Below are 23,176 nucleotides of genomic sequence, written 5' to 3' on the forward strand. Positions count from 1 at the left end.
TTTGTAATTTTACAACAAACGCATAAAAAAGGATTATACTAAACAATGAGAAAAAATCTCGGAAAATTATGTCATTTCAGCATATTATGTGTAAACAACCGTTATGGAATTAGAAATAAAAAAAAACGACTAAATTGTATTTCCCCCGAGCCCCCCCCCCCCCCCCCCCCCCCCCCCCTCCCCCGATCTACACTTTGTTGGCAGAAAAATCGCAACTGATCACCCCTACCTTTCTGCTTTCTCTTTTTTTCTTGCCCTTTCTCTCCTCTTTTCCTTTCCCTTCCCTTCCTTCTCTCTCTTTTAGGTTTGCTGGGGGGGGGGGGCAAGGCCCTTTCGGCCCCTACCCTTTTACACACGTTGTTGGCGGGATTAGCCGCAAATGATCTATTTCCCCTTCTTTTCATCCGTTTTTTTCTCTTCCTCTTTTTCGGTCCCTTTTAGATCTCCTTTTTTCCTTTTCCTTCCTTCCTTCTCTCTTTTTTTTAGCGGGGGCGGGCCGGGGAGGCAAGGGCCTTTTGCCCCACCCCACCTCGATCTACAACTTGTTGGCGGGAAAATTGCAACTAATACCCCCTTCTTTTCTTTTCTTCTTCCCCAATTTCCTTCGCTTTATCTCCTCTTTTCCATTTTCTTTCCATTTCCTTCCTTCTCTCTTATTTTTTTGATTGGGGGGGGGGGGGCAACAGCCTAGGAGACGAGGCCCCCCCCCCCGATCTCCTTCTTCCCCCTTTTCTTTTCTTCTTCCTCTTCTTTCTTTCCCTTTCTCTCCTCTTTCCCTTCTTTTCCTTCTCTCTCTCTCTCTTTTCCCCCCTTTTCCCCCCCTTTTTTCCCCTTCTTTTGTTTTCCTTCTCGTCGCCATTCTATGAGAGTTAAGTCATGTTGGTAATTATTTAGTCAAAATATCTTCGAACTTGAAAACGAATTTTGTCCATTTCCTAGTGTAATGTTTTTGGATTATCGCTCCCATATACCGATGTCCAATATAATATTATGTGAGTAAAGAGCCGTCTTTGAGCTTTGAAATTATGTAGCATGTTACCTAGTTGCAATTTCATACGATAGCTTTAAAAACATTAAAATTTACCGTCAACCAAGATGTGCAAAATTTTCGTTTTCCTTTTCGATTAGTTGTTTTGGAGACACTATAGCCCCCCTTATTGGTTGCTTGCTTCCCCTTATTAAGACCCTTATTGATCACTAGTTTCAATTTCAAGGAGCGCGGCTTTTCCATAGAGTCCGATCCCCATCTGTACATAAATATGTGAGTTAGCAGCTTGGTTTGGAGAGCTACCGCTAACTTGTGGAACACAAAAAAAATACGGAACCGATCTTGTGAGTATAAATTCAGTTGTTGCTGAAAACTATATAGATCTAGAGGTCTAGAATCTAGGCCTAGATGTTGTGTGTACGGGCAGGTTGTAAGGCTAAGTAATAGATCTAGACCTAAGGCTATATCTGGATCTAGACCTTCTAGACCTAGATGATGATAGATCTGTAGATCTAGATCTAGATCTAGGCCTAAACAGTTAAAATCGTTAATTTGAAACCTGTAAAAAAAAAAATTTCATTGATCTTTTTTAAATTTTGTTTTATTTGGTCTTTGAGAATCAATAGAGGGAGTCTTAACATCTATTTCTTCACCTGGGGGCCATTTCTCGAAACCGTCATAACTACAAGATCAACGACATCTCGCCACTGTCACGCAACTTGTCAACTAGTCAAGGCCGTCTTTGGCTTTGCCAAGATGAGCGACAATTAACTTCCGCGACAAGCGAGTTGTCACTTTTTAATTGCTGTAAAGCGCCATCACAAGTCAGTTTGTTGCTATTCCATGGGCCACGAAATGTACGATTAGTTTCACTATCATTTCGAGAAAAATATAGATCTAAAGTCTAGACGAGTTCGGTACGTAATTCTCTGGGATGCGAAATGCAAATGTAAAAAAGTGATTAGATCTAGACTAGGATCTATACAAATTATACAGAAACTTTAAAAAGCTGAATATAAACATTAAATTACAAATTATTAAACTATAGTCTAACATATAAATAAGAGAGATAAGAATGTTACACACCGTTTTCCATAGTCGATTCATAGTCTTTTCTTAGGATACCTACCTTAGTTTGGGGCCTAACTTAGATCTAGGTCTAGACCTATGTGTGCATTATTATTTCCTCTCTAGTAATTACTTCTTCCAAATTATATTTTCAAGATCAAATCAATTATATAACGAGTATTGATGAGACTCTAGAATAAAAACTAGCTGAGAAAAGGTATTTTCCCTAAAATTCCTCGTCACAATAAACAAAAAAGTACGTATTGATAATCACATTACGGTATCCTTCAACTAACTTTTGATTTGACTGTAAAAAAAAAAACACTCATTCTCTTCAATTTAAGAATCTTTCCAGAAATATGCAAATCGTTTGATGATTTACATTTGATAAAGACACTATTTATTATTTATTTTAGGATAATTTATATGTATATATTTCTTTTTGAACAATTTTAGCCCCAAAACTTGTTTTGGGTTATTCTTGATAAATCAAATAGATCGTGACAAAGACTATGTTCTTGAGCTGCTAGTATCGCGATTTATCGATATCATGTCTGTCATGGCTTTGTGAAACGGTTTATCCACTTCATGACATCTCTGTAGGTCACCGACAAAGATATGACTGTCATGGAGTTGGTTTCGAGAAAGGGCCCCCAGAAGTATTATACTGCATGCTGTATGAGTGAACAAAACTTAACTTAAACTAAATTAAACTAAAAAGTAAAATCATCATTATATCATCAGATCATAGAAATGCCTTCCATCCGTTCATAATTAAATTACCCATTCCCGCACGCAGGGCAGGGAGTTTCGCTAAATTTTGGTTTGAGTTTCAAACTTACTCATATGATACCCCCCAAATAGGAATGACTCCGAAATGCCACTTGATCAACATGATACTAGTCTATTGAGATCGCGTCCAATAGATCGGCAGCATCACATTACCTAGACCGAAAATTTCTGTCTCTTTCGTCCGTTAGCCTCTGATTTGGGTAGGGTCGGAGCCAAACCTACCCAAATCAGAGGCTAACGAACGAAAGAGACAGAAATTTTTGGTCTACACATTACCATGATTACCAATCATGAGATTATTTTTTTCTTTTCTTTGACTGTAGAATTTTCACATAATGCTGCCAACAATGCTTTTTAGTACAAATTTTTTCTTGAGGCGTTATCTTAAATTTTGAAGTCTATTTTTTATGACATTTATCAATGTTTTCACTTCTGTTCTTGACATTGTTCTTTGTCCTCTCCATACAGATTGCAGCATGTGATATCTTTAGAGCTTTCTTGGCAAAGGAATCTCTATACCACCATCAGAATCATGTGGCCCAGACTTCTTGACATGGAGGAGAAGGAGTGTAGGAGTGTATTGCGGAGGCTTGAACTAGAGGCCTACTCATCGGTCATAAGTGCCTTCAGAGCCCAGGGAGATCTCACCCCAGAGAAGAAAAGTCTGCTGAGAAGTGTTGCTTCGACCCTGAGGTGAGAGTAACTTTTAAACATTTCATCAAACTCTAGTTTTGTAAAGCATATATTGCTAGTCTCAAAGCAGCCTATTTGGAGGTATCGGTCAAAATTTAGAAGAAAAATTTATTTAAAAAAAAAAATCATAATAAAATTTTCAATGTTATTCCCAGAGAGCCGATCAAAATTCTGGTTATACCTAGTTTATCAGATAATGACTTGAGTAGCTTGTCTAAGGTGTTAGTGATCTGATCTGTGCATATACATGAATGAGTATGAAAGTTAGAAAATTAAAGAAGTTCAATCATTTGCATGCTTTGTGTACAATAGAAAATCTGTTTGGATGATATCTTTGAACAGAGTTTATCAAGATACTGATAATTCATAACTGCTGCAAGCTATAAAAAGAGGAGAACATTTTGTTTATCCTATTGTATTGTTTTCTGAGAAACAAATGGTAAATCTGGCACAAGCAGTGAGCTTACATTCTTACAGCCATATGACGACTAATTTTCTGTTTTAATCCTATCTTTTCCCTGTAGTATATCAACTGAGAGACACAAAGCTGAAGTTAGGAGGGCTGTGAACGATGAGAAACTAACCACAATAGCTGAGAGGTAATGAGCGAATTAATTGTTGTGCTAGGATTGTTCATCACACTTTTTGACTTTCAATGAATTTTGTACCAAGTGCTTGTTTATTGGATATATCCTCTGAGGGAGCTGATTGACAAGTCAGTTGTTATAATAGGTGGATGTCCTTATAATTATAGTGAATACTGAAGAACTCCTTCAAACATGTACTTTTGCACATGGACTATTAAAAGGTCTAAATGATCCTCTGCTGTAGCATTTAATTTAGTTAGTGAGTCTGCATAATGAGAAGAGATGAAATTTCATTCAAATAAACTTTTAGGAATTCTTCAACTTATAAACATAAAAGCCTTGCCTCTCTCTCTCTGTCTCTGTCTTTCTCTCTCTGTCTCTGTCTTTCTCTCTTTGTCTCTGTCTCCCTGTCTCTGTCTGTCTCTCTCTCTCTCTCATTCTCTGTCTCTGTCTCTGTCTCTGTCTCTCTCATTCTCTGTCTCTCATTCTCTCTCTGTCTCTGTCTCTCTCTCTCTCTCCCTCTCTCTCTCTCTCTCCCTCTCTCTCTCTCTCTCATTCTCAAAAATACAGGGTTGGAGGAGAGAACAACTCCTTGGAGTGGTCGGTAGAGGGCAGGAGACTTGTTCCTCTGATGCCAAGATTCATCCCTCAGACGGCTTACACAATGACAGCCAATCAAATGGCTAATATGGCACATGCCCACAATGCAACACTCCCCGATCCAGAGGAAACGGCCAGAAAAGATGGTAATTTCTTTCTTTGGCAACCCAATAGGTGCTAGAGCAACATTTGCTCCAGGCTTTTGTCAAAAAATGTTTTTAATTATGTGTAGGTGAAGGGTTATGGTTAGTTGTATTGTTTAGTCCAGGATTGAAGTTAGGAATTTTTTAAGTGCAGGAAATTGACCAGGATCAATGTTGATGGAAGATGTGTTGCACAATCTTTTTTTGAATATTGAAGACATGGTCTGAGGTATACAAGGATTATATAAACCATAAATATAATAAATTAGACTAAAGTCATATGCAAGGAGATGAAGGAAATTCTGGTTTTGGTCATGTCAAAAAGTTGTAGTTTCACTTTATAAAAAAACCCCAACCCCAACAAATTTTATAGAAGACTAAGTTTACAATCTTTATAAAATGTTTGTAACGACAGAATGTCTTATTTTAAGCCATGTTTTATCTATACCTAATAATTATCAACTACTAGTATGTTATCTTAGGGACGTTGCACTTCAAACATTTTTTGTTTATGTACTGTTCCTACTATGTATTATATCTCAATGTAACCCACTGAATTTTATTATCTGTAAAAAACTATTTTACATGGTGAATAAATAAAATAAACAAACAAACAAAAAAACAAAGATATTCTTAGACGATGTGACTGCCATTGGAAAATTTTGAGATAGTAAAGGATACAATGAATGTAGTGGATTTTTATCTTTGTTCAGCATCTTCATGATAATTGAGCTACCATTCTCATGCTTTAACAATAATATTCCATTATGATATTATGTCACAATATACTTCCAAAATACCTTAGAAGTTACTACCCAGCTGTAGCCTTGGTGCCCTGATAAGGCTTTTGGGCATTTAATGAATTTCTTCCTTATGGTACCTGTGTCAAATGTGACCAATGTAGACTGTAATCTGGCCACAGAACGCAAGTGATGTGACTGGGATTTGAACCCTGTATCTTATGATATACATTGCAGTTACTTCCATATGTATCCACTAGACCAAATCACCTTTACCTGTACCCTTACTCATTTCTCCTTCTCTCAATAACCAGGAGACGAGTCCAGAACATCATCAGACGGCTCTGGTGAGAGTAACTATATCGTGCTTCCCCCTGGGACCATCTTGCCAAAATGTAAGTCTCAACAGCAATGACTGTTTGTGTCAAATACAATGTTTGGGTTAAGGATTTATTTTAACAGATATTTGTCACAATGTCTTCTGAAGGATAGCTCAAACCTTTCTGAGCCACCAGGATTTTTGGACAATTACTATAAGTGGACTTTCAAGCACTAGATCTTTAATAACTGAAGATGCTGTGTTTCTTTGTTAGATTAGGCATAACAAAATCTTTTACGTGAAATAAACTTCATGGTGAAATGACCTTTTCTATTTTAGGAAGAGTATTGGCCATTCTGAGTTCCAACACATCCAAAACTGAAATTCTGTTGCCAAACTTGCTGTCTAAGGCACAGAAAAGGTTCGAAAACTCTTTTTGATTATGCAGCATTTATGCTTAGCAAGATTTGGGGTATTGTATGTGTGTGTGTGTAATTGATTTATCATGATGTATCAATCAGATATGATTATTTACGTCTGGGGACCGACTTTTAACATCCATTTAAGTGCCTATCATATCAATTATTGTATTACTATCGTTCAAGTTGTGTGATTCCTTATTTCTTCACCAGCTTCACTTGATCTGCAGCAGCTAGACGAGCAAGCCAAACAGCGCCACCTATCATCCTCCTCAGCCTGCTCCTTCACCAGTAGCCCAGCCTCATTTCTCAGCGCCCTGACCTCAGGCAAGCTCTCCTCTCAGAGCTCATCGTCGTCGGAGGGCAGGTCAAAGGGCAGGTCGACGAGCGGCAGCAGTACAGCGCCCTCTACCATGAAGATCACCTTCACAAAAGTGGGAAGTGGTACCACGCCTACTACCAGCCAAGCTGCACAGAAGGTGGGGTTTTTCTCCTTCACTCTTAGAAGGAACCGGTGTTCCTAATGCAATTCTTGAATGGCCATCAGATAGGATCCAAATGCTATAGTCATGGTACAATGCGAAAGCCATAGAGTGGTGAAGTGTGACGTCATCAAAATTCTATTTTTCCATTTCTCCATTTTTCCTTCATTTCCCGAAAGAGCATCAAAAATAATGTCCAAATGTCAAAAAAAAATTGAATATGTTAAGTCTTGGCTGAGATATGTCCATCTGAATAAACAGATTTCCTATGGGAACTCGGTGTTATAGTGCTCTGGTTCATAACATTACGAAACAGAGCAAAATATCACTGAGCTCTTTTAGGAAAACTATTTATTCAGATGGTCATATCTCAGCCAATACTTAACATATTCAAGTGGTTTTCGACATTTGGATATTATTTTTGATGATGTCACAGCTTCGTACACTATTGCTGCTGGATTAGGATGTATGTGTCTGGAAAAATTGTGACATTTTGGGATTCTCCCCAATGGAGTGTAGAATGCAGTGTAAGTGCAGAATCATTATAAAATATCAGGATTAAATATTGGAAAAGCACTACACTCTTCCAGTATATAACTGATAGTCATGATACTGGGCTTTCCCTCATTTACTCTTTTACGAAGAGTGCAGGCGTTTCTCAGTGGGTATTTGCTGTAGCTCCTACCCAAGGGACCTCCATGTAACATCCTATCTGTGGGACTGAGTGTTGTCTACTGTAACCCAGCCTGCATCCATTTAACAATAACATGCAATGACTGACTTTAAATCCACTTTCCTTGATTCAACATGCATACACTTTATTGACTGAACATTTGAGGAATGCAATTTTTCATTCTAATTTTTGCCTTAAACCTAACAGCAGGTAATCATAATGTCCAGTGCAAATGCTGACCAGAGCCCACCTTCAGAGGTCCCATCTCGCTCTCAGGGCCTGCCTGCATCCACTAAGGTCACCATGGCAACCATGTCAGAAGGTCATCCGCCTTTTCAGATGAGCTATGAAGGTATGTAAAAGATTTGAGATGATATGCACGTCATAGTGGTTAACGTTGTATTCGCTATGGATGAAAACCATGGACTTGTTATGTTTTTAAACTTCATATGATACATGCACACAGTGTGTGTGACAAAAGTTGATAATAGCAGTCCTGCGTCTGTACTTATTGCCAACCAATGCGTGGAAAGAGTTATATGCAGAGGACTGTATAACCGAAAATGTATCTTTGACTCTGTTGTGGATTGAAATTTATGCCATGATACTAAATCACAAAAAACAAAATCTATGCAATTCAAGAAAGATTTTTGGTTTGGACTGTCACCAACTATTTGCCAGAGTTTTATATCACTGAAGTTTCTACTAGAGTTTTGTATCATGTTATTATTGTTGCATTGTAATGTGAATGTAATATTTTTGATAATATCAGAGTTTATAAATGTGATATACTTCATCATGAATTGTATGTCACTGAAGTTTACTCTGGAATTGTTTAATCATGTTATTATTGTCATGTTGTAATGTGGATGTAATAATTTTTACCTGAGTTTATAAATGTGATGTATTTATTTGTTGATAACAGATCAGTTGACGGGTGTGGTCACACCCTACCCACCCGTATCCAAGCACCATCGTAAGGGCTCCAAGCACAAGAGCTCCAAACCCTTCACGATCATACAGCAAACCCCAGGTCCAGGCATGAGCACCCTCACCAGTAGTGCCTTCAGCACACAGGTCACCGGCAGTGGGAGCGGTGCACCACCGATGGTGATGGGAGGAGGCAAGAGGGCTGGTATGGTACCACAGAAACCAGAACCAGGTTAGGATAGCAGTAAGATATTGATTTATCATTGAAAGTGATGCTTGCAATAGTATGAGTTTGTTTAGGGTTAGGGATTTGATGCCAGTTACTACTTTACACACTTTCCCATTTTCAATTCTGTCAAATTACTCCAAGTTAGAATAGTAAGTGTACATGTATGACTCTATCCCCTTCATATATCTAGAGTAATCAAGCCTGTTTTGGTATTGATCTGGGAGCTTGTGACGCTATATTATTGTTTTTATTCTGTTCCTTTGTTATTCTAAAATGGAGTTGCTGAAGAGTGTGTGTCATTCTAACAGCAAAGATAGTACCAAAATGTCAATATATGATTAGATGAAATTTAATATACAGTAAATGTAATTAAAATGATATCCAGAGTTCCAGTTAGATATGTCATTAATTTCTGTTTTGTCACATTAAACATTCTTTTTGACTTGCTCCGTTGTTATACAGGTATGAAGCTAATCACACAGACTGTAGCTAGTAGCTCCGGTAGAATGTCTTCTAAGACCTACCAGGTATCAGCAAGCTCAGCAACACCATCCGTCCGAACAACCACCATAGGGGTTCAGGCACCAAGGAGCAGTGTTACTACAGGTACTGTATGCGGAAGTGGTCTAAACACATGCTCTTCTGTTCAAGGGAGCACTGTGCTCTTGTTGGATCAGGGAGGTGTTTCACAAAAACTAAGATGGACTTTAAGTTGGACTTTAACTATGGCAGGCCGTTCATGCCACTGTTTGCTCTTACCATTTACTGGCATTGGTCTCTGAATGGAGGTATAAATCGTCACAAATCTACGGAATTTGATTTTTTTTATAGTTGAAGGAAAAAATATCTAAAGTTCGTAATTGAGAGACCAATAGTGAGAGCAACCAGTGGCATGAATGGCCTGTCATAGTTATGTCCAACTTAAAGTCGATCATAGTCTTTGTGAAACACCCCCCTGCTCTTAAAAAACTGTTTCTAATAGAAATGTGTATGTATCATTAATTTACCAGTTTAAAAAATAAATAGACATTCAACCCCTTGAAAAAAAGTATCCAATTATCCTTTAAATATAGAACTGACCCTCACCTAGTGCAGACTGTGTCTTTAGTCATCCTGCTTTGATGATGAAATAAAAATATCAAATTTTCCTACTTAATTCGTTCTATCAGGGTTTAGTATTATTCATTACCCACAAATTATCCCTAAAGACCATCAGATAGAAGATTTACCCCCCCCCCCCCCACAAAAAAAAAAATTAATAAATAAATGAAAAATATAATAATAATAAATAAATAATTAAAAATATTTAAAAAATAAAATAAAAAAAGAAACAAAATGTATTGTGCATTGTAAACCGTCTCATGTACTACAGGGTCCCAGTCCACAAGCTTAGGTCTAGGAGCTAGGAATATTGTGACATCACCTGGTCCACGGATCGTGACGGTACCCAGTCAGATGGGAGGTCGCCCCCAGTGTAGCACTAGTAACGTCATCACGCTGTCGCCCATGTCTCTACAGAAGACAACAGGCAAGAATACAGCCACCGGTAAGAACGGGTGCCCTTTATCATGGCCCACATACTATACCTATACAGAGGTGTCAAAGTCAAGGGATTTAAAGAGAAGGTTTAGTTCTGGGAAGAGGTGAAAAATTAATTTATGAGCGTTATCACTGTTATAAAGCAGGTGTAGAAGAACATCAGATAAAAAATGTTCCTTGAAAATCATTACTCTTCAAATGCCTTGATATTCTAAATATGACATGTAACAGCATAAAAATTGGGACAGATTTTTATGCCACATGTTCATGTAGTCCCATATACATCTTTCTGTGTACAGTGCTTGTAACTTTACGAAGACTGGGCCAAACTTCTTATCATTTTGATGATACCCGTTAGAATGCGAATATTATTGTCATTGGTTCGCCTGTGTGCGCTTGTAAACAGGCAACTAGCTGTAATGCTCCATAGGGGAGTGGAGAATGTGCACTGTAATGTGTGGAATTGTAAATGGATTTAGCGAATGGGATAATGATACGTTGGTTGGTTAGTTGTAACTGGAATAGAATCAACTATCATCATCACATTATCATTATTATCATTATTAATATTATTATTATCTTCATTATAATTATTATTATTAATATATCTGACCCTATAAATCATAAACCTAAGCTGAACACAAAACCCAATTACTACCCTCACCCTACAGTATATATCTTTTACAAAATACAGCCTAGATGCTGGAATAAATTTCAACACACCAAACACTTTCAGGTGAAGATGATGATGATGATGATGATGATGTTTTTAGTGATGAGAATGGTAATGATATTGCTAAGAAAACTGGTAGCCTACATTTCATTATTTTTCAGTTAATAATGTTTATAAATCTTGAACAATGGTACAGTTTTGTCTAAACGAATCACTTTCATTCTTCACAAAACTTCCTTGGTACATGTCTTATTTTATTTAAATTATTTAAAATGGCCTGGTGGTAGAGTCGCTGCCCGGCAAGCAGTAGATGCAGGTTCAAGTCCTGCTGGTTCAACAATAAGGGATAGAGCAACGTCGATCTGGCGCTGCTCAGTGGCTGCCGGGCTCACGATCAATTGGGCAAAAAGAATTTCCGTTTCGGTTTAATAAAATTTGGAGTGGACTTATTAGGCTATTATTATTATTATTATTCTTATTATTATTATTATTTTTTCTGACTTGTTTTTCAATACAGATCGATCAATCAATCTTATTTACTGGGTGTAAGCCACAAATATGTGTAAAATGTCTTATTTTGTCTCACACCAGTTGTTGTTACCAAGCCCAATTCGATGATGCCTGGTAAAACCAACGTCATCGTCGTCCAGAAGTCCCAGATCAAGTCTAAGATGATCAGTTCACCCCGCTCAGCTGCACCCGGAATCATGGTAAAGAATCAGAAATGATGCATTAAACTGCTTTAAAAACATAAACTGTCTTTAAAACAATTAAGCAGTAGCATAATAAAAACCATTTTACCTTTAATTAAGGGCAAGAGGGGGATGATAAATGCAAGGCCTACTGCGTACTGAATTATCTTTGTCTTAAGTGTACAGATTTGTTATGTGTATTATGGTTAGGATATTATTTAGCCTCAGTTGTGTGTGTGTGGGGGGGAAGTAGGGGTTACAACACATCTTCAAGTTTTACATCTGATGTTGTTAGTAGAAAAGTTCTACAATTTATGTGGCTTTTGGGTTAGGGCTTTCGGCTGGTGTCCGCTGATATATGATGAAAATTTGTCACAAAACACTCATGAATGCCCTTTCATCCCACTCAAACGGCTGTATTTAGTTCTGTTGGAAAAATCCTGATTAGTGTTGGTTAGGATCAGGTATGAAACAAGAGGGTGGGTAAATGATGTATTTTATAAGAACTGCCATACTTATATACCTGTGAATTAACCTGTGAATATTGTAGATGTATTAACTGCCATATAAATCCAGATTGTTAGTATGCAAACAACACTCATGAATATATACTTCATCATAGACACATACCACATCCGTCCTGACACGCCCAAAGATCGCCATGACGATGACAGGTGGACTAGGGGGCAGCGGGTCACCCAACCCACCCAGCTCACCGGGAACCATGGGGATGCAATCCATCCGCTTCCCTTCCCCGCCCACCTCCGCTCACCAGAAGACCGTCCGTGGCCCCTCCCCCGTCTCCATGGGAGCTGTAATGGGAGGAGTCACAGGACGTGGGCAGAGTGCTGGTCAGGGAGGGCTGGGGTCGATGGGCAAAAGCCAGGTAAGCCATGAGCTTTTACAGAAAACTAAGATATACATGTATTTCATTTTGGTTAAAAATGTGTTGATAGCCATAAGAAAGTGAACATATAAGGAGTAATTCATGTATTACTGGTGCTTTGCCTAGATTTGTATCTAAACTACATGTATATATGCTTATGCAACCATTTACAGTCTATGCGCATATGTTAATAATGAATTATCCTAATTTGAGTTTGTTATTACAATTAACAAATTTCTTTATGATAACAAAATTAGATACTTTTTCAGAATACCACCCTGTTATTTTAGAAACTTGATTCAAACAGTATATATTACAATTTCAATCCTTTTTTCTGTGTCTCTATGACTCTCTCTGTCTCCCTCTCTTGTTACCTGTATGATATATATTTCCAATAGGTTCAAACCCAAGTATTCATAAAATCAGTATTTTTTTACTAAATTCTTTTGTATACGTTTTTATATTTTGAAAAAATTTATATTGCTTTGTACATTCAGCCATTTTTCTTTTCTCATTGTATTTCACCTTTTCTCCCCCACCAGGGTTTGCTACGGTCCAAGTCCCCCATTGCCCAAAGCATGGCCATGCTATCGGCTGACCTTGAGCTGCATACCAAGGCCAAAGGTCATAGGAGGTCATCGGCAGGTGCATTAGGTCAAGGGTCATCCAAGGTTGTGGTGGAAGAGGTTCCAAGTGGGGTTATGAGGAGTGCTAGTCTAGGTAAGTTGAGTGTGCAGTTGGACACATTTTTTTAGATAATTTGATATCAGCCATGAACTTGGAAACTTGATATATCTTGACTTAATTCAATCATTTTCACTTGTATTACAGTGTAGGAGCAACCTGAGACTACCTCCTCATAATTCATGTCAGGTAGTAAATCAGGGGGGGGGGGATTAATGAAACAATGAGGTGTATTATTTATTCCCTATTATACAGCATTTCAAAATCTACTGCTGAAATTGTTGCATGATTGTTGCATGACAAAGTTTCTTTTAGTTTTTTTTTTAAATCTCAGTGATTCATCCACGTTGTATGTAATGGAGCAAAGAATTGTCCATACCCTTCGATATGACCTATATAACCCCTCTATCTCTAATGGTACATCCTGTTGACCTCCCTACAGGTCGCGACCCCTCCCTCATCTTCCAATCTTCTGTGGGGAAGCCCAACACAGAGTGGATCGATTACGACGGCTCCCCTCCATCCAGCCAATCAGCATCCTCGGCTATCAAGGCTCTGCTAGAAATCAGGGGCCAGCCGCTACCCCCCACCACAGCAGGTGAGCATAATAATAAAATTCCCTTTCAACTTTGGCAAGGTAAACCATCTAAAAAAAGCTGCCACAGCAAATTTGGAATATTGCATGTATCTTTATAAGTAATAATTGTTCACTTCCATAGAAATTGTACGTAGGAGGGACCTATTTGGGGCTTCGAGATTAAAAACTTACATACATGTGTATTTCAGAGCTTTCTACCTCCATATGATGTAGTAGTGATGCCCCGCAACATTCTTCAAATTGACCCTTAACTTGTATTTCTTCCTTCAGTGAAGCATGTTCCTTTCTCCGGCGTATCACCTGGACTCCCGCCCTCATCGACTCACAAGCAATCAACGATCACTCGTCGCATTCCATCCTCATCCTCTGTATCCATCTCTGAACATCCCAAAGAGCCCTCCCAGAGCCCCACTGTGATAACCGTCGATCCCAAGCCTGCTGCATCAGCAAGCGAACGACTTGAATTCTCATCGGATCAACTCTCGAGTGTCGTCGACCAGTTCGAACAGTTCCTGGAGAGCGAGGCGCTAGGAGGGGGAACGCTAGGAAGAGGGAAGCGATTATCCGGAGGAGAGCCAGAGACCAAACCATCCGAGCCAAGCGACCAGAAGGAGAAGGAGGGGGAGGAGTCCTCAAAGATTGATCCGTTTGAGTTTGTTGAGGAGATTATCTCCAAGGATACAGAACCAATGGTGTCAGCCAAGCCAAAGCTCAGCTATGGGCAGGAGATCCCCAAAACACCAGTAATGGATAAGTCACAGGTCATAGGTCATAAGATCACACCTCAGGTTAGTGATTGTGTCAAACTTTTATTTTGTTCATTTTTATTTTATTTCTGTAATTTCGAGGCAAAGAGAATAGACTTGTAAGAAAAGGAAATAAGAAATATAGCCGGAAGGAAACTAATTCCTGTTTGAGAGATTCTCCTCGCTAGTGAGTGATTTACTTACATATAAACCATCTGGCGAGGATAATTATGAAGTAATGAAAATAATCTTCAAAATGGAAGACAAGCCAAGTTGTAGAAGTGCAGCACACTTTGCCACTTCTCACTGGTTTTGAAATTTTGCCCCCCCCCCCAACGTCTATGCAAGGTACATCATTTTGTGAAGAAAAAGGGCTTTGAGTTTGTGTGTAGTAAGGTACAGAGTATTGTTTTGTTCATTGCAGGTCACCCCCGTAGTAGCTCAACCCACTCAGCCGACCGAGACCGCCTCTGTGACGAGTGTTGTCATGGAGTCGGCATCATCCTTTGACATCACTCAGATGAACCTGGAGGACCTCTCCTGCCAACGGATGAGAGAGGATGAGGACGATGAGGAGGAGGATGGCGATGACGACAAGAGAGGGGATGATCTCGGAAGCTCCGGTGAAATGATGTCATTCATGGGTAAGGGTAGATAGAACGTGATCACCAAGACTTTCAAGCAATTCTCTGCATGTATCATGTAGAGCTCAATGTTACCCATTTATACACATATATCCCAAAATGTAAATAATAATTTTCTTAATGACTGCAGTTTTCTTTATTCTTTTATAGGTTATATATACACTTCCCTTTCTGTAGTGAGATATGAATAGAGCCCATACCCACAGACCAATTCAGATGTGATATTATTCATATCATTTCAATATGTTTTGCAGATACCGGCAGTGGCGGATCCGGCTCAGAGGGCGTGATGGGAGCAGACGGAAAACTTCGGGTCAGCCGTCGAAAGCGGAAAGCGCCAACACCCATCGACGAAGAGACAGGTCCATCAAGCATGCCCAGCTGGGCGAGGGCAGCATGGAAGTAAATATAAATTGTTTTTCTGTTTATTCATTTTTTATTTATTCACCGGTAAGTTGGTTTATTTCATTACAAAACATTCGCGGCCCGAGAGCCGAATTGCATTTATTTTTACAAAGTATACATCAGTGACAAAGTAAATTACATGTAAAACATATGCATGGTAACATTATGGTAGATGCAATGCAGCAGGTGGCCAAATATCATTGATAGTTTTTTAATTATAATTTTAGAAGTTTCATGGTCTAGTGGATAAATCACCGGACTTTGGATCACATGGTATGTGGTTCTAGTCCCGCCAAAGTCTAAAATAATAAGTAATTTAATAAACCTTACTGAAAATAGTTGCTATCCACACAGAAATTGGTATATGGGACTACATACAAACATTTGGTATGAAAATTACAAAGTTATATGTACAAAGCAGCTCCCAAATAATTTTTCATCTTTACCCGAACTCAACCTGTGGAAAAGAAGACCTTCGGGGTACAGTTGTTTAGTTAATCTATTTCTTTTCCCGGTATCCATGTGACTCTTTTTCAAATGTACTCTTGTTTTGTATTCAATGATTTTCTTTGTTTTTGCAGAATTAATGATAATGATAATAATCAAACCTTTTCCTTAAACCTAAATGTTGATTATCCTATTACTACCCACAGCTTGTTACAGAGAGTGATGCGTTTCCGTGGCGCTAATCGACCCAAAGGAGGAATTAATGCAGCATCATGGTTCACAAGACCAGGTATTAAAGAGCCAAATATCTTTTTATTTGTATCCCTATTCAGAGAATACTCTCTATCTAATAAAATGTAAAATTGCTCATTATGAAGAAGAAAAAAAAGCTATAGACAAGCATTTTAGAAAGAACTTCTCGAGGAACAACATTACGATTTTAATATGTATTTGTATCTTATGTATATTTGGGGATAATGAGTATGGTAATACCAGTCACTCAAAGATTTTTATGTTTTTGAGGCACTTCATGATCATTTTGAAGTGCATTTTTTTAGGGCTTCAACATTACACCATATCACAGACACTGATAACACGTAGGGCCATGCATCTCAGATTTAACATTGTTAAACGATGCCTTTAAATTGCTGTGTTCCTCACCTAGTTGACCCAGCAGAGGCACCAGGATATCACAAGGTCATCAAGAAACCAATGGACTTTGGTACTATCAAGAGAAACCTAGAGGTGAGATATCTTTTTTTCTCTTTTCAATACGTATAGCCGGAGGCCCTATGTTTTCTTGTTGTCCGTCTATACGTCCCGTTCTCATCATCGCATTATCTCAAGAACCGATTGAAAGATTACTGCCAAGCTTGGGTCATATACATGTATGTATCTTGCAGAGCCAATGAACTGATTTGATTTGGGGTTAAGAGGTCAACGTTCATGGGTCTCATTACGTATGCAAAAATAGCTTGTTAAAGCAAAACTGACAGATGGATTACTATCAAACTCAAGATATGTATTTATCTTGTAGAGCTAATGAACGGGTAAGATTTTAGGGTCATAAGGTCAAAGTTCAAAGGGACATACATGTATATGAAAAAATAGATTGTAATTATGATATTCTGAGAACATGTCAATGGATTACAATCAAACTTGAATTTGAAAAATTGCTTCTGTTTTGGTTTTTAAATTGCTCTATAGCGGAGGCATCATTTTTGACTGCGTGCAATCAAACATACGTCTAGTTTCTTTCAAGTATCCCGAGCATTTCAAATTTGCGCAATTCAGATCTACGATAGGGGTGTCAAATTACAATTAATGATAGCATGTCAAACAAATTGTGCATTCTCTCCACTCGCTAGAGTCAACCTTAGCCAAGGTCTTAGGGGGAGGGGAGGGGGGATGGGGTGGGGGTTCATAATGGCCTACTCCTAACCTTAAACCCAATGGCAACCAAAGCCCTCACTCTATACCTTTGACAAAACCAAGCCTCTAGTCTAGACTGAAGCAAGCTTTGGATTCCTCTAACCTTATCATTTTTATTTCTTATCTTCCGGATATGTTCCTGAAATACTTGTGACTATTTCAGGCTGCTACGTACCAGGACTTTGCTGAATTCCACCATAACATGATGCTTGTGCGGGGTAACTGCCTGCAGTACAACCCTCCTGGACATGCAGCGAGAAGAGACTGTGAAGAAGTCTTTCAATTCTACTCCTCAGAGTACTCCAAGACACTCGACAGATGGCAAAAGGTACGTCTACAAATAACCTTTTAAGGCCTGATAATGACCTGATTTAAATCGGTTTCCTGATTTTATTTTATTTTTCCTTCCCCCCCCCCCCCCCCAATTTACTTCTCAATTTTACACCTATTTTCCTGATTTTTCCCTTATTTTCTTACTCAAAAGGGGGAATGTTGTTAGATGCCTTACCCCCCCCCCCCCCCCCCCCCCCCCGAATCCTTTTTCTTTTTTCTTTGTCAAGGGAGGGTGGTCGAGGAAAACAATTTTTTTTTTTTTTTTTTTTTTTTTAGTGCTCACTATCACCTCTGCCTTTTCAGACTTCTTTTTTTTTTCAATTCCCATTTTAATTTCATGCAAGTTCAGTTCTGAAAGTGTTTCCCCCTACTCAGTTTGGTTTTTTCTTGAATATTGTTGCTTGTTGCACCCTTGCGCTGTCAAAACATAATATCTGAAATAAGCTCGAGTTGAACAATTTCTTAATGGTGCTTGGTTTCCAGTGTGAAGATGGACCTTTTCTTGCATACCGTTCTGGTGAACAATGCTTACGCTACATGTAGTGGCACATTTCAAACTTGTAATGTACAGTCATTACTAATATTATTACATGAAACAAGCACATGAATGGTCTCATTTTTCAAAGACAGTCTAAGCTCCTTTGAGTTTCAATCATCATTTGTTTTGGGGAGGGGGTTAAAAATATTGTTGCTTTTATCGTTGCTTTTATATTGATCAGTTCTTCCTTATTTTTTGTCTTGTAGCAAATGCTCTCAATGCCAAAGTCTCCCAAGAGAATACGAACAGATCCATCAGTGCTGCAACCGGGGCTGCAACCGGGGCTGCAACCTCCAACTCAGCAGTAGATTCTTTATTCATTAGAAATAAGTTCTACGATATATCCACAAAGTATTCACCTGTAAGTGGCCAAGTCCAGACAACTAACTGAGATGTATGTAGTGCAGACTGAAGCTAGCTGCCAGTTGCCAAAGGTTGCCATTTTAACAATCAGTCTGTTGTAACTAGAGGTCTCAGGGGTAGAGCAGAGGTCTTTTACTTATCACTGGTAGGTCCCAGGTTCAGAACCAAGTCAATGCGCTAGTGCCCTTTGGTAAGGCATTAATCCTCATTACCAAGTCCCTCAGAGAGGACATAAAGCACTTGGGGCCCCTGGTGATTTTACTCAAACTTACAAGCATAATGTTGTACACATGCTGTTTTAGCAGTTTGGTAAAAAAAAAAAAAAACTCAATCAAATGTCAGACAACTGGTGTGCACCTCCCTCTATGTTCTTGTTATTGGGTGTTCGTTTTGATCCCAAACTGCCAAATAGATGTCTCAATTCTAGTGATATAAACCATTGTGATTAATCATCAGCAAGCTTATTGAATTTTCTGTGCTTCTTTCTCTCTTATGTAATGAAATTAAAGCAAATTATAATAAGAATTGCAGAGCAGTTTTGTTTGACGTGGATGACTCAAGACATGGTGCTATGTCATATTATGTGTATGGGATCTTTAAGTTTACAAACAACGGGTTAAAACAAACAACAAATGGCAATTTCCTTCGTGTTTTAACTTAAAGGTATAGACCAGTTTTAGAAATGGCCCCCTCTCAAAAAATGAAATGGAAGCTCTTATTACCAATCATGTGAAAGAATATGTTTTGACTAATACGTGATGATACAAATTTTGCAGGGAAATCGCCTACTAATTGATATATTTGGTAAATTATTATATCTATCCGGACTGGATAGATATTGCGTAGTCCCATATACATCTTTCTATGTACAGTGTTTACAACTTTACAGACCAGAAAACCTCAATTCATCATGGCTCCAACAGCTCAAGTTGCAGCTCAACAGCTCAAGACTGGGCCAAATTTCTTATCATTTTGATGATTCCAGAACCTTGCAGTACACACCAATACTTATATGCTAGATGATCAACCTTTTCTGATCGATTCCACAACGTTTCTTTCACAATGCAATCGCATGACCAGAACTGGTCTATACCTTTAAACTTTGTGTTATGACATATACAAAATGAAGCATATTTCATTATGTTTTTTTTAAAGCCATGGTTTACCGCCGCATGTCAGATCAGGTTTTCATTTGGTACATTTGCGAATAAGTCCAATGTTGTCCAAACAAAATGTAACCGATGTCCGATACTCAATGCCCTATTGATGACATACTGTACCTTTGACGGATATGATCTGCTCTCAAAAGTGTCATAAGGTTCATGTTGTCCATGCTAAAAGCAATTGAAATTCATGCTTTTTGCATCGTGACTATGAACCCTTATTACTCCTACCACAATCATAAAATGTACCTAACCTCGAAAGTCGTCATGTGAATACCTCTTCGTGCTAATGATTATGATTAGAAATTTAAGTATGGTTATGAATTATTTTTGAAAAATGTGGCAAGTTTATGTCTTTAAATGGTAAAAATATTATTGTTTTTGTATTATGTACGAACAGTATTTCTAAATAACTCTTGTCGAGCCAATGATGTATTCGTAGATCATGTGAGCGAAAAGGGATTTAAATAATCTCATATTCACTTGTTAATATGTATCATATTGTAAATATATGTCAATTAATGTTTATACAATCACAGCTGTCTGAAAAAAGTTTGAATTTCTTTCCATTCTTTACTACATGTATCACCCTCATGTTGGCCTCTCCTTTAACATATCTATTGCACATATATTTTGGTGAGACCAGGGACCTGTTTCACAAAGCATTTTTTCAATGTCGTCTGACAAAAAAAATCAGTGACAAATCTGTTGATAACCAATCAGGAGCAAGGATTTCACTAGCTTATAACATAAATTGTCATTTGTCACTGACCCAGTTAATCAAGTCCTTTTGTTTACGTGCAATTGTCCAAAGAAGTGGTAGATGGTGTTAACCAGTATTTGCCATGCTACAGCCCCTTTAAGCCTGGCTCTAGAAACTCTATCATACATTGTAATCCTCACTCTTACATTCTGGCCTGAGTTCTACTCAAAATTTAAATCTTATCGCTGGGATTATGCATTTGTGTTTGATCAGTCGTAAATTGGATATAGCGCTATAAAAGAAAACATTTATTATTATTATTAGTCTGTGGTCTAAGTTTTCCCTTGATTTTATTAACTCCTTGATTTTAGACGCGGGGTCAAGTTTCACTCGATTTGTAGAATATGGACCTTTGTGTTTATATGTAGGACCAAAGGTGCATTGGATCAATGCTGTGTTACCAATTGTCTATACAATATTTTATAACATGGGGAGATATTGATAGCATCACAATTGTAAAGCGTTTGATACTACACTTCTAAGCGTGTTACATTGTAATTGAAATGGAACACAGAGACTGATGTTAAGTCTGTAAGCCAAGCGAATGAAGAGAGGGGAAAGAAACTAGATAGAACAAACTAATCTGCATCAAGTTATGGGATGGTGAAGTAAGAGGGATAAAACAAACTAGAACAAATCAAGGGGTAGAGAGACTTTGAGAAAGAGAGAAAGACAGAGTAAGAGCAAGATACAGAAAGACGGAGTAAGAGAGAGGAAGACAGTGAGAGAGAGAGAGAGAGAGAGAGAGAGAGAAAGTGTGAGAGAGAGAAAGTGTGAGAGAGAGAAAGGGAAAGAGGGAGAGAGAGAGGCAGAGAGTGACAGAGAACAGGTTTTGAGGAGACTGAGGTAGACTGACGAGATGATAACGAAGTAAGGGGATAGACTGAGTGATAGAGAAAAAGACTAGATAAGATAGAGGGAGACAAAAAATGATAACAAATTTAAAGGATAGATGAAGGAAAAGAGAGAGATTGAGTAAAAGAGAACAATTCTAGAGAAGACCAAGGGAAGTTTGACGAAGAGTATAAAAAAGTAAGAAGATAGATGAAGAAAAAGAGATGAGAAAGTGAGAGAGAGAGAGAGAGAGAGAGAGAGAGAGAGAGGGGAGAGAGTGAGAGTGATATATATTAAGACTACAGGAGACAGAGGGATACCGTGGCCCGAATTCACAAAGGAGGTTTGTCGACAAACCTAGGTATATGTACGTTATATGACGCACGAAAACCTAGGTTTATCGACAAACCTCCTTTGTGAATTCGGGTCTGAGAGTATAACAAAGTAAAAGGATAGATGAAGAAAAATAGATGAGAAAGTGTGTGAGAGAGAGAGAGAGAGAAGGAGAGAGAGAGAGAGAGAGTGATAGCGAATAAGACTAGAGGAGAGAGGGGGAGACTGAAAGGATAACAAAGTAAAAGGATAGATGAAGAAAAAGAGAGAGAGAGAGAGACAGAGAGACAGAGAGACAGACAGACAGACAGAGAGAGAGAGAGAGATAGGAAAAAAGAAATTTCGACCACCACGATTTTCAATTTTTCGGGGTCAAAATAGAAAGAAAAAAAATAGTGCTCACTACCCCACCCCCCTCAATCATCGTTTAATATCAAATCATTCTGGGCCCTGTTTAATAAAACGTGTTTTGTCAATAAGTAACCCTAAATGCTAAATTTCTATGCCAAATTTGCTCTCAGCCAATCGAATGCCACGACTAGAGTAGCTTATAACAGTTATTGTAACTTGGTAGACCAAGTTTTAAAAAGTAATGTGTTTTTCGTCCGGATTTTAAAAAAAATTAGTGAGGGAGGACCTAATTACTATTTGTTATTTTCGTTATTTTTCCGAGATCGCCGCCATATATAAAATGGCTGCTGATACAAAACTTTTTAAATCACATGTTGTATCCAGGGGCGTACGCAGGGGGGGGGGGGGGGGGGGGGGGGGGGGGGGTTGGGGGTTCAAACCCCCCCTTTGGTATTTTTATGTGTGTAAACCCCCCTAAAAAAAAACTAAACCCCCCCCCCCTTTGTTTTGTTTTGTTTGTTTTGTTTTTTGTTTTTTTTAATTGAAAAAAAAAAAAAAAATTATGCCCACGGCTAACGTAAAGTGACCTTACCCCCCCCCCCCCCAACGAATTTTTTTTCTTCAAATTTTCAAATTTCGAGACCAAAAAAAAAAAAAAAGTGTCCGCTTACCCCACCTACCCTCACCTTCGACGCCCAGTGACGGATCTACGGGGGGGGGGTGTCCAGACCCACACAGTATCCGCATCGTCATTGGTTCACTTCTCACCCCCCCCCCCCTTAGCAAAAAGCTAAGAGGACACTTTTTTTTTTTTTTGGTCTCGAAATTTGAAAATTTGATATTTTGTTTCGTTGGGGGCAAACAGCTAAATCTGCCCCTGTCGCCTTCTCATGGTTTTACACATTTTAGTATTACAATAACTTACATTCATGCAGATCTGTATCAAAACTCTTAGTAGCCTACCTGTTAGTTTTCAGTGGCCCAGGACATGGTCTTGTAAAGGCGGAGACGTACACTGGTCAACCACACCAATATTGAATACTGGTCTTGGTCTCATTCAACAAACACACCAAACATGTAAAAATTTGGA

General features: G+C 38.5%; 2 protein-coding genes across 2 annotated transcripts; both read left to right on the forward strand.

Moving 5' to 3' along the window:
• Positions 1-1,203: 1,203 nt before the first annotated feature.
• On the forward strand, positions 1,204-6,873 carry LOC115922506 (BRCA2-interacting transcriptional repressor EMSY-like). Its single transcript, XM_030981468.1, has 6 exons — positions 1,204-1,332; positions 3,317-3,541; positions 4,066-4,140; positions 4,699-4,874; positions 5,926-6,006; positions 6,563-6,873. The coding sequence occupies exons 2-6, from the start codon at positions 3,381-3,383 to the stop codon at positions 6,871-6,873; spliced, it is 804 nt and encodes a 267-aa protein (XP_030837328.1). The 5' UTR covers positions 1,204-1,332; positions 3,317-3,380.
• An 846-nt stretch (positions 6,874-7,719) lies between these two features.
• LOC115922763 (BRCA2-interacting transcriptional repressor EMSY-like) lies at positions 7,720-19,261 on the forward strand. Its single transcript, XM_030982343.1, has 15 exons — positions 7,720-7,856; positions 8,430-8,666; positions 9,126-9,269; positions 10,036-10,209; positions 11,467-11,585; positions 12,190-12,453; positions 12,996-13,173; positions 13,580-13,735; positions 14,006-14,523; positions 14,906-15,125; positions 15,380-15,527; positions 16,184-16,266; positions 16,642-16,721; positions 17,572-17,736; positions 18,486-19,261. Exons 1-15 carry the CDS (start codon positions 7,724-7,726, stop codon positions 18,585-18,587), a joined length of 2,721 nt encoding a protein of 906 aa, XP_030838203.1. The 5' UTR covers positions 7,720-7,723; the 3' UTR covers positions 18,588-19,261.
• The last annotated feature ends 3,915 nt before the right edge of the window (positions 19,262-23,176 follow it).

The sequence above is a fragment of the Strongylocentrotus purpuratus genome, unplaced genomic scaffold (genome assembly GCF_000002235.5).
Source record: "Strongylocentrotus purpuratus isolate Spur 01 unplaced genomic scaffold, Spur_5.0 spur5_scaffold_12, whole genome shotgun sequence".
Taxonomy (NCBI): Eukaryota; Metazoa; Echinodermata; class Echinoidea; order Camarodonta; family Strongylocentrotidae; genus Strongylocentrotus; species Strongylocentrotus purpuratus.

Excerpts from the sequence above, each read along its gene's own strand:
- LOC115922506 (XM_030981468.1), top strand. The coding sequence starts at position 3,381 with ATGTGGCCCAGACTTCTTGACATGGAGGAGAAGGAGTGTAGGAGTGTA. Across the intron at positions 3,542-4,065 it reads AGTGTTGCTTCGACCCTGAG|TATATCAACTGAGAGACACA; the intron begins GTGAGAGTAACT and ends TTTTCCCTGTAG. Across the intron at positions 4,875-5,925 it reads GGAAACGGCCAGAAAAGATG|GAGACGAGTCCAGAACATCA; the intron begins GTAATTTCTTTC and ends CTCAATAACCAG.
- LOC115922763 (XM_030982343.1), top strand. The coding sequence starts at position 7,724 with ATGTCCAGTGCAAATGCTGACCAGAGCCCACCTTCAGAGGTCCCATCT. Across the intron at positions 9,270-10,035 it reads AAGGAGCAGTGTTACTACAG|GGTCCCAGTCCACAAGCTTA; the intron begins GTACTGTATGCG and ends CATGTACTACAG. Across the intron at positions 17,737-18,485 it reads CACTCGACAGATGGCAAAAG|CAAATGCTCTCAATGCCAAA; the intron begins GTACGTCTACAA and ends TTTGTCTTGTAG.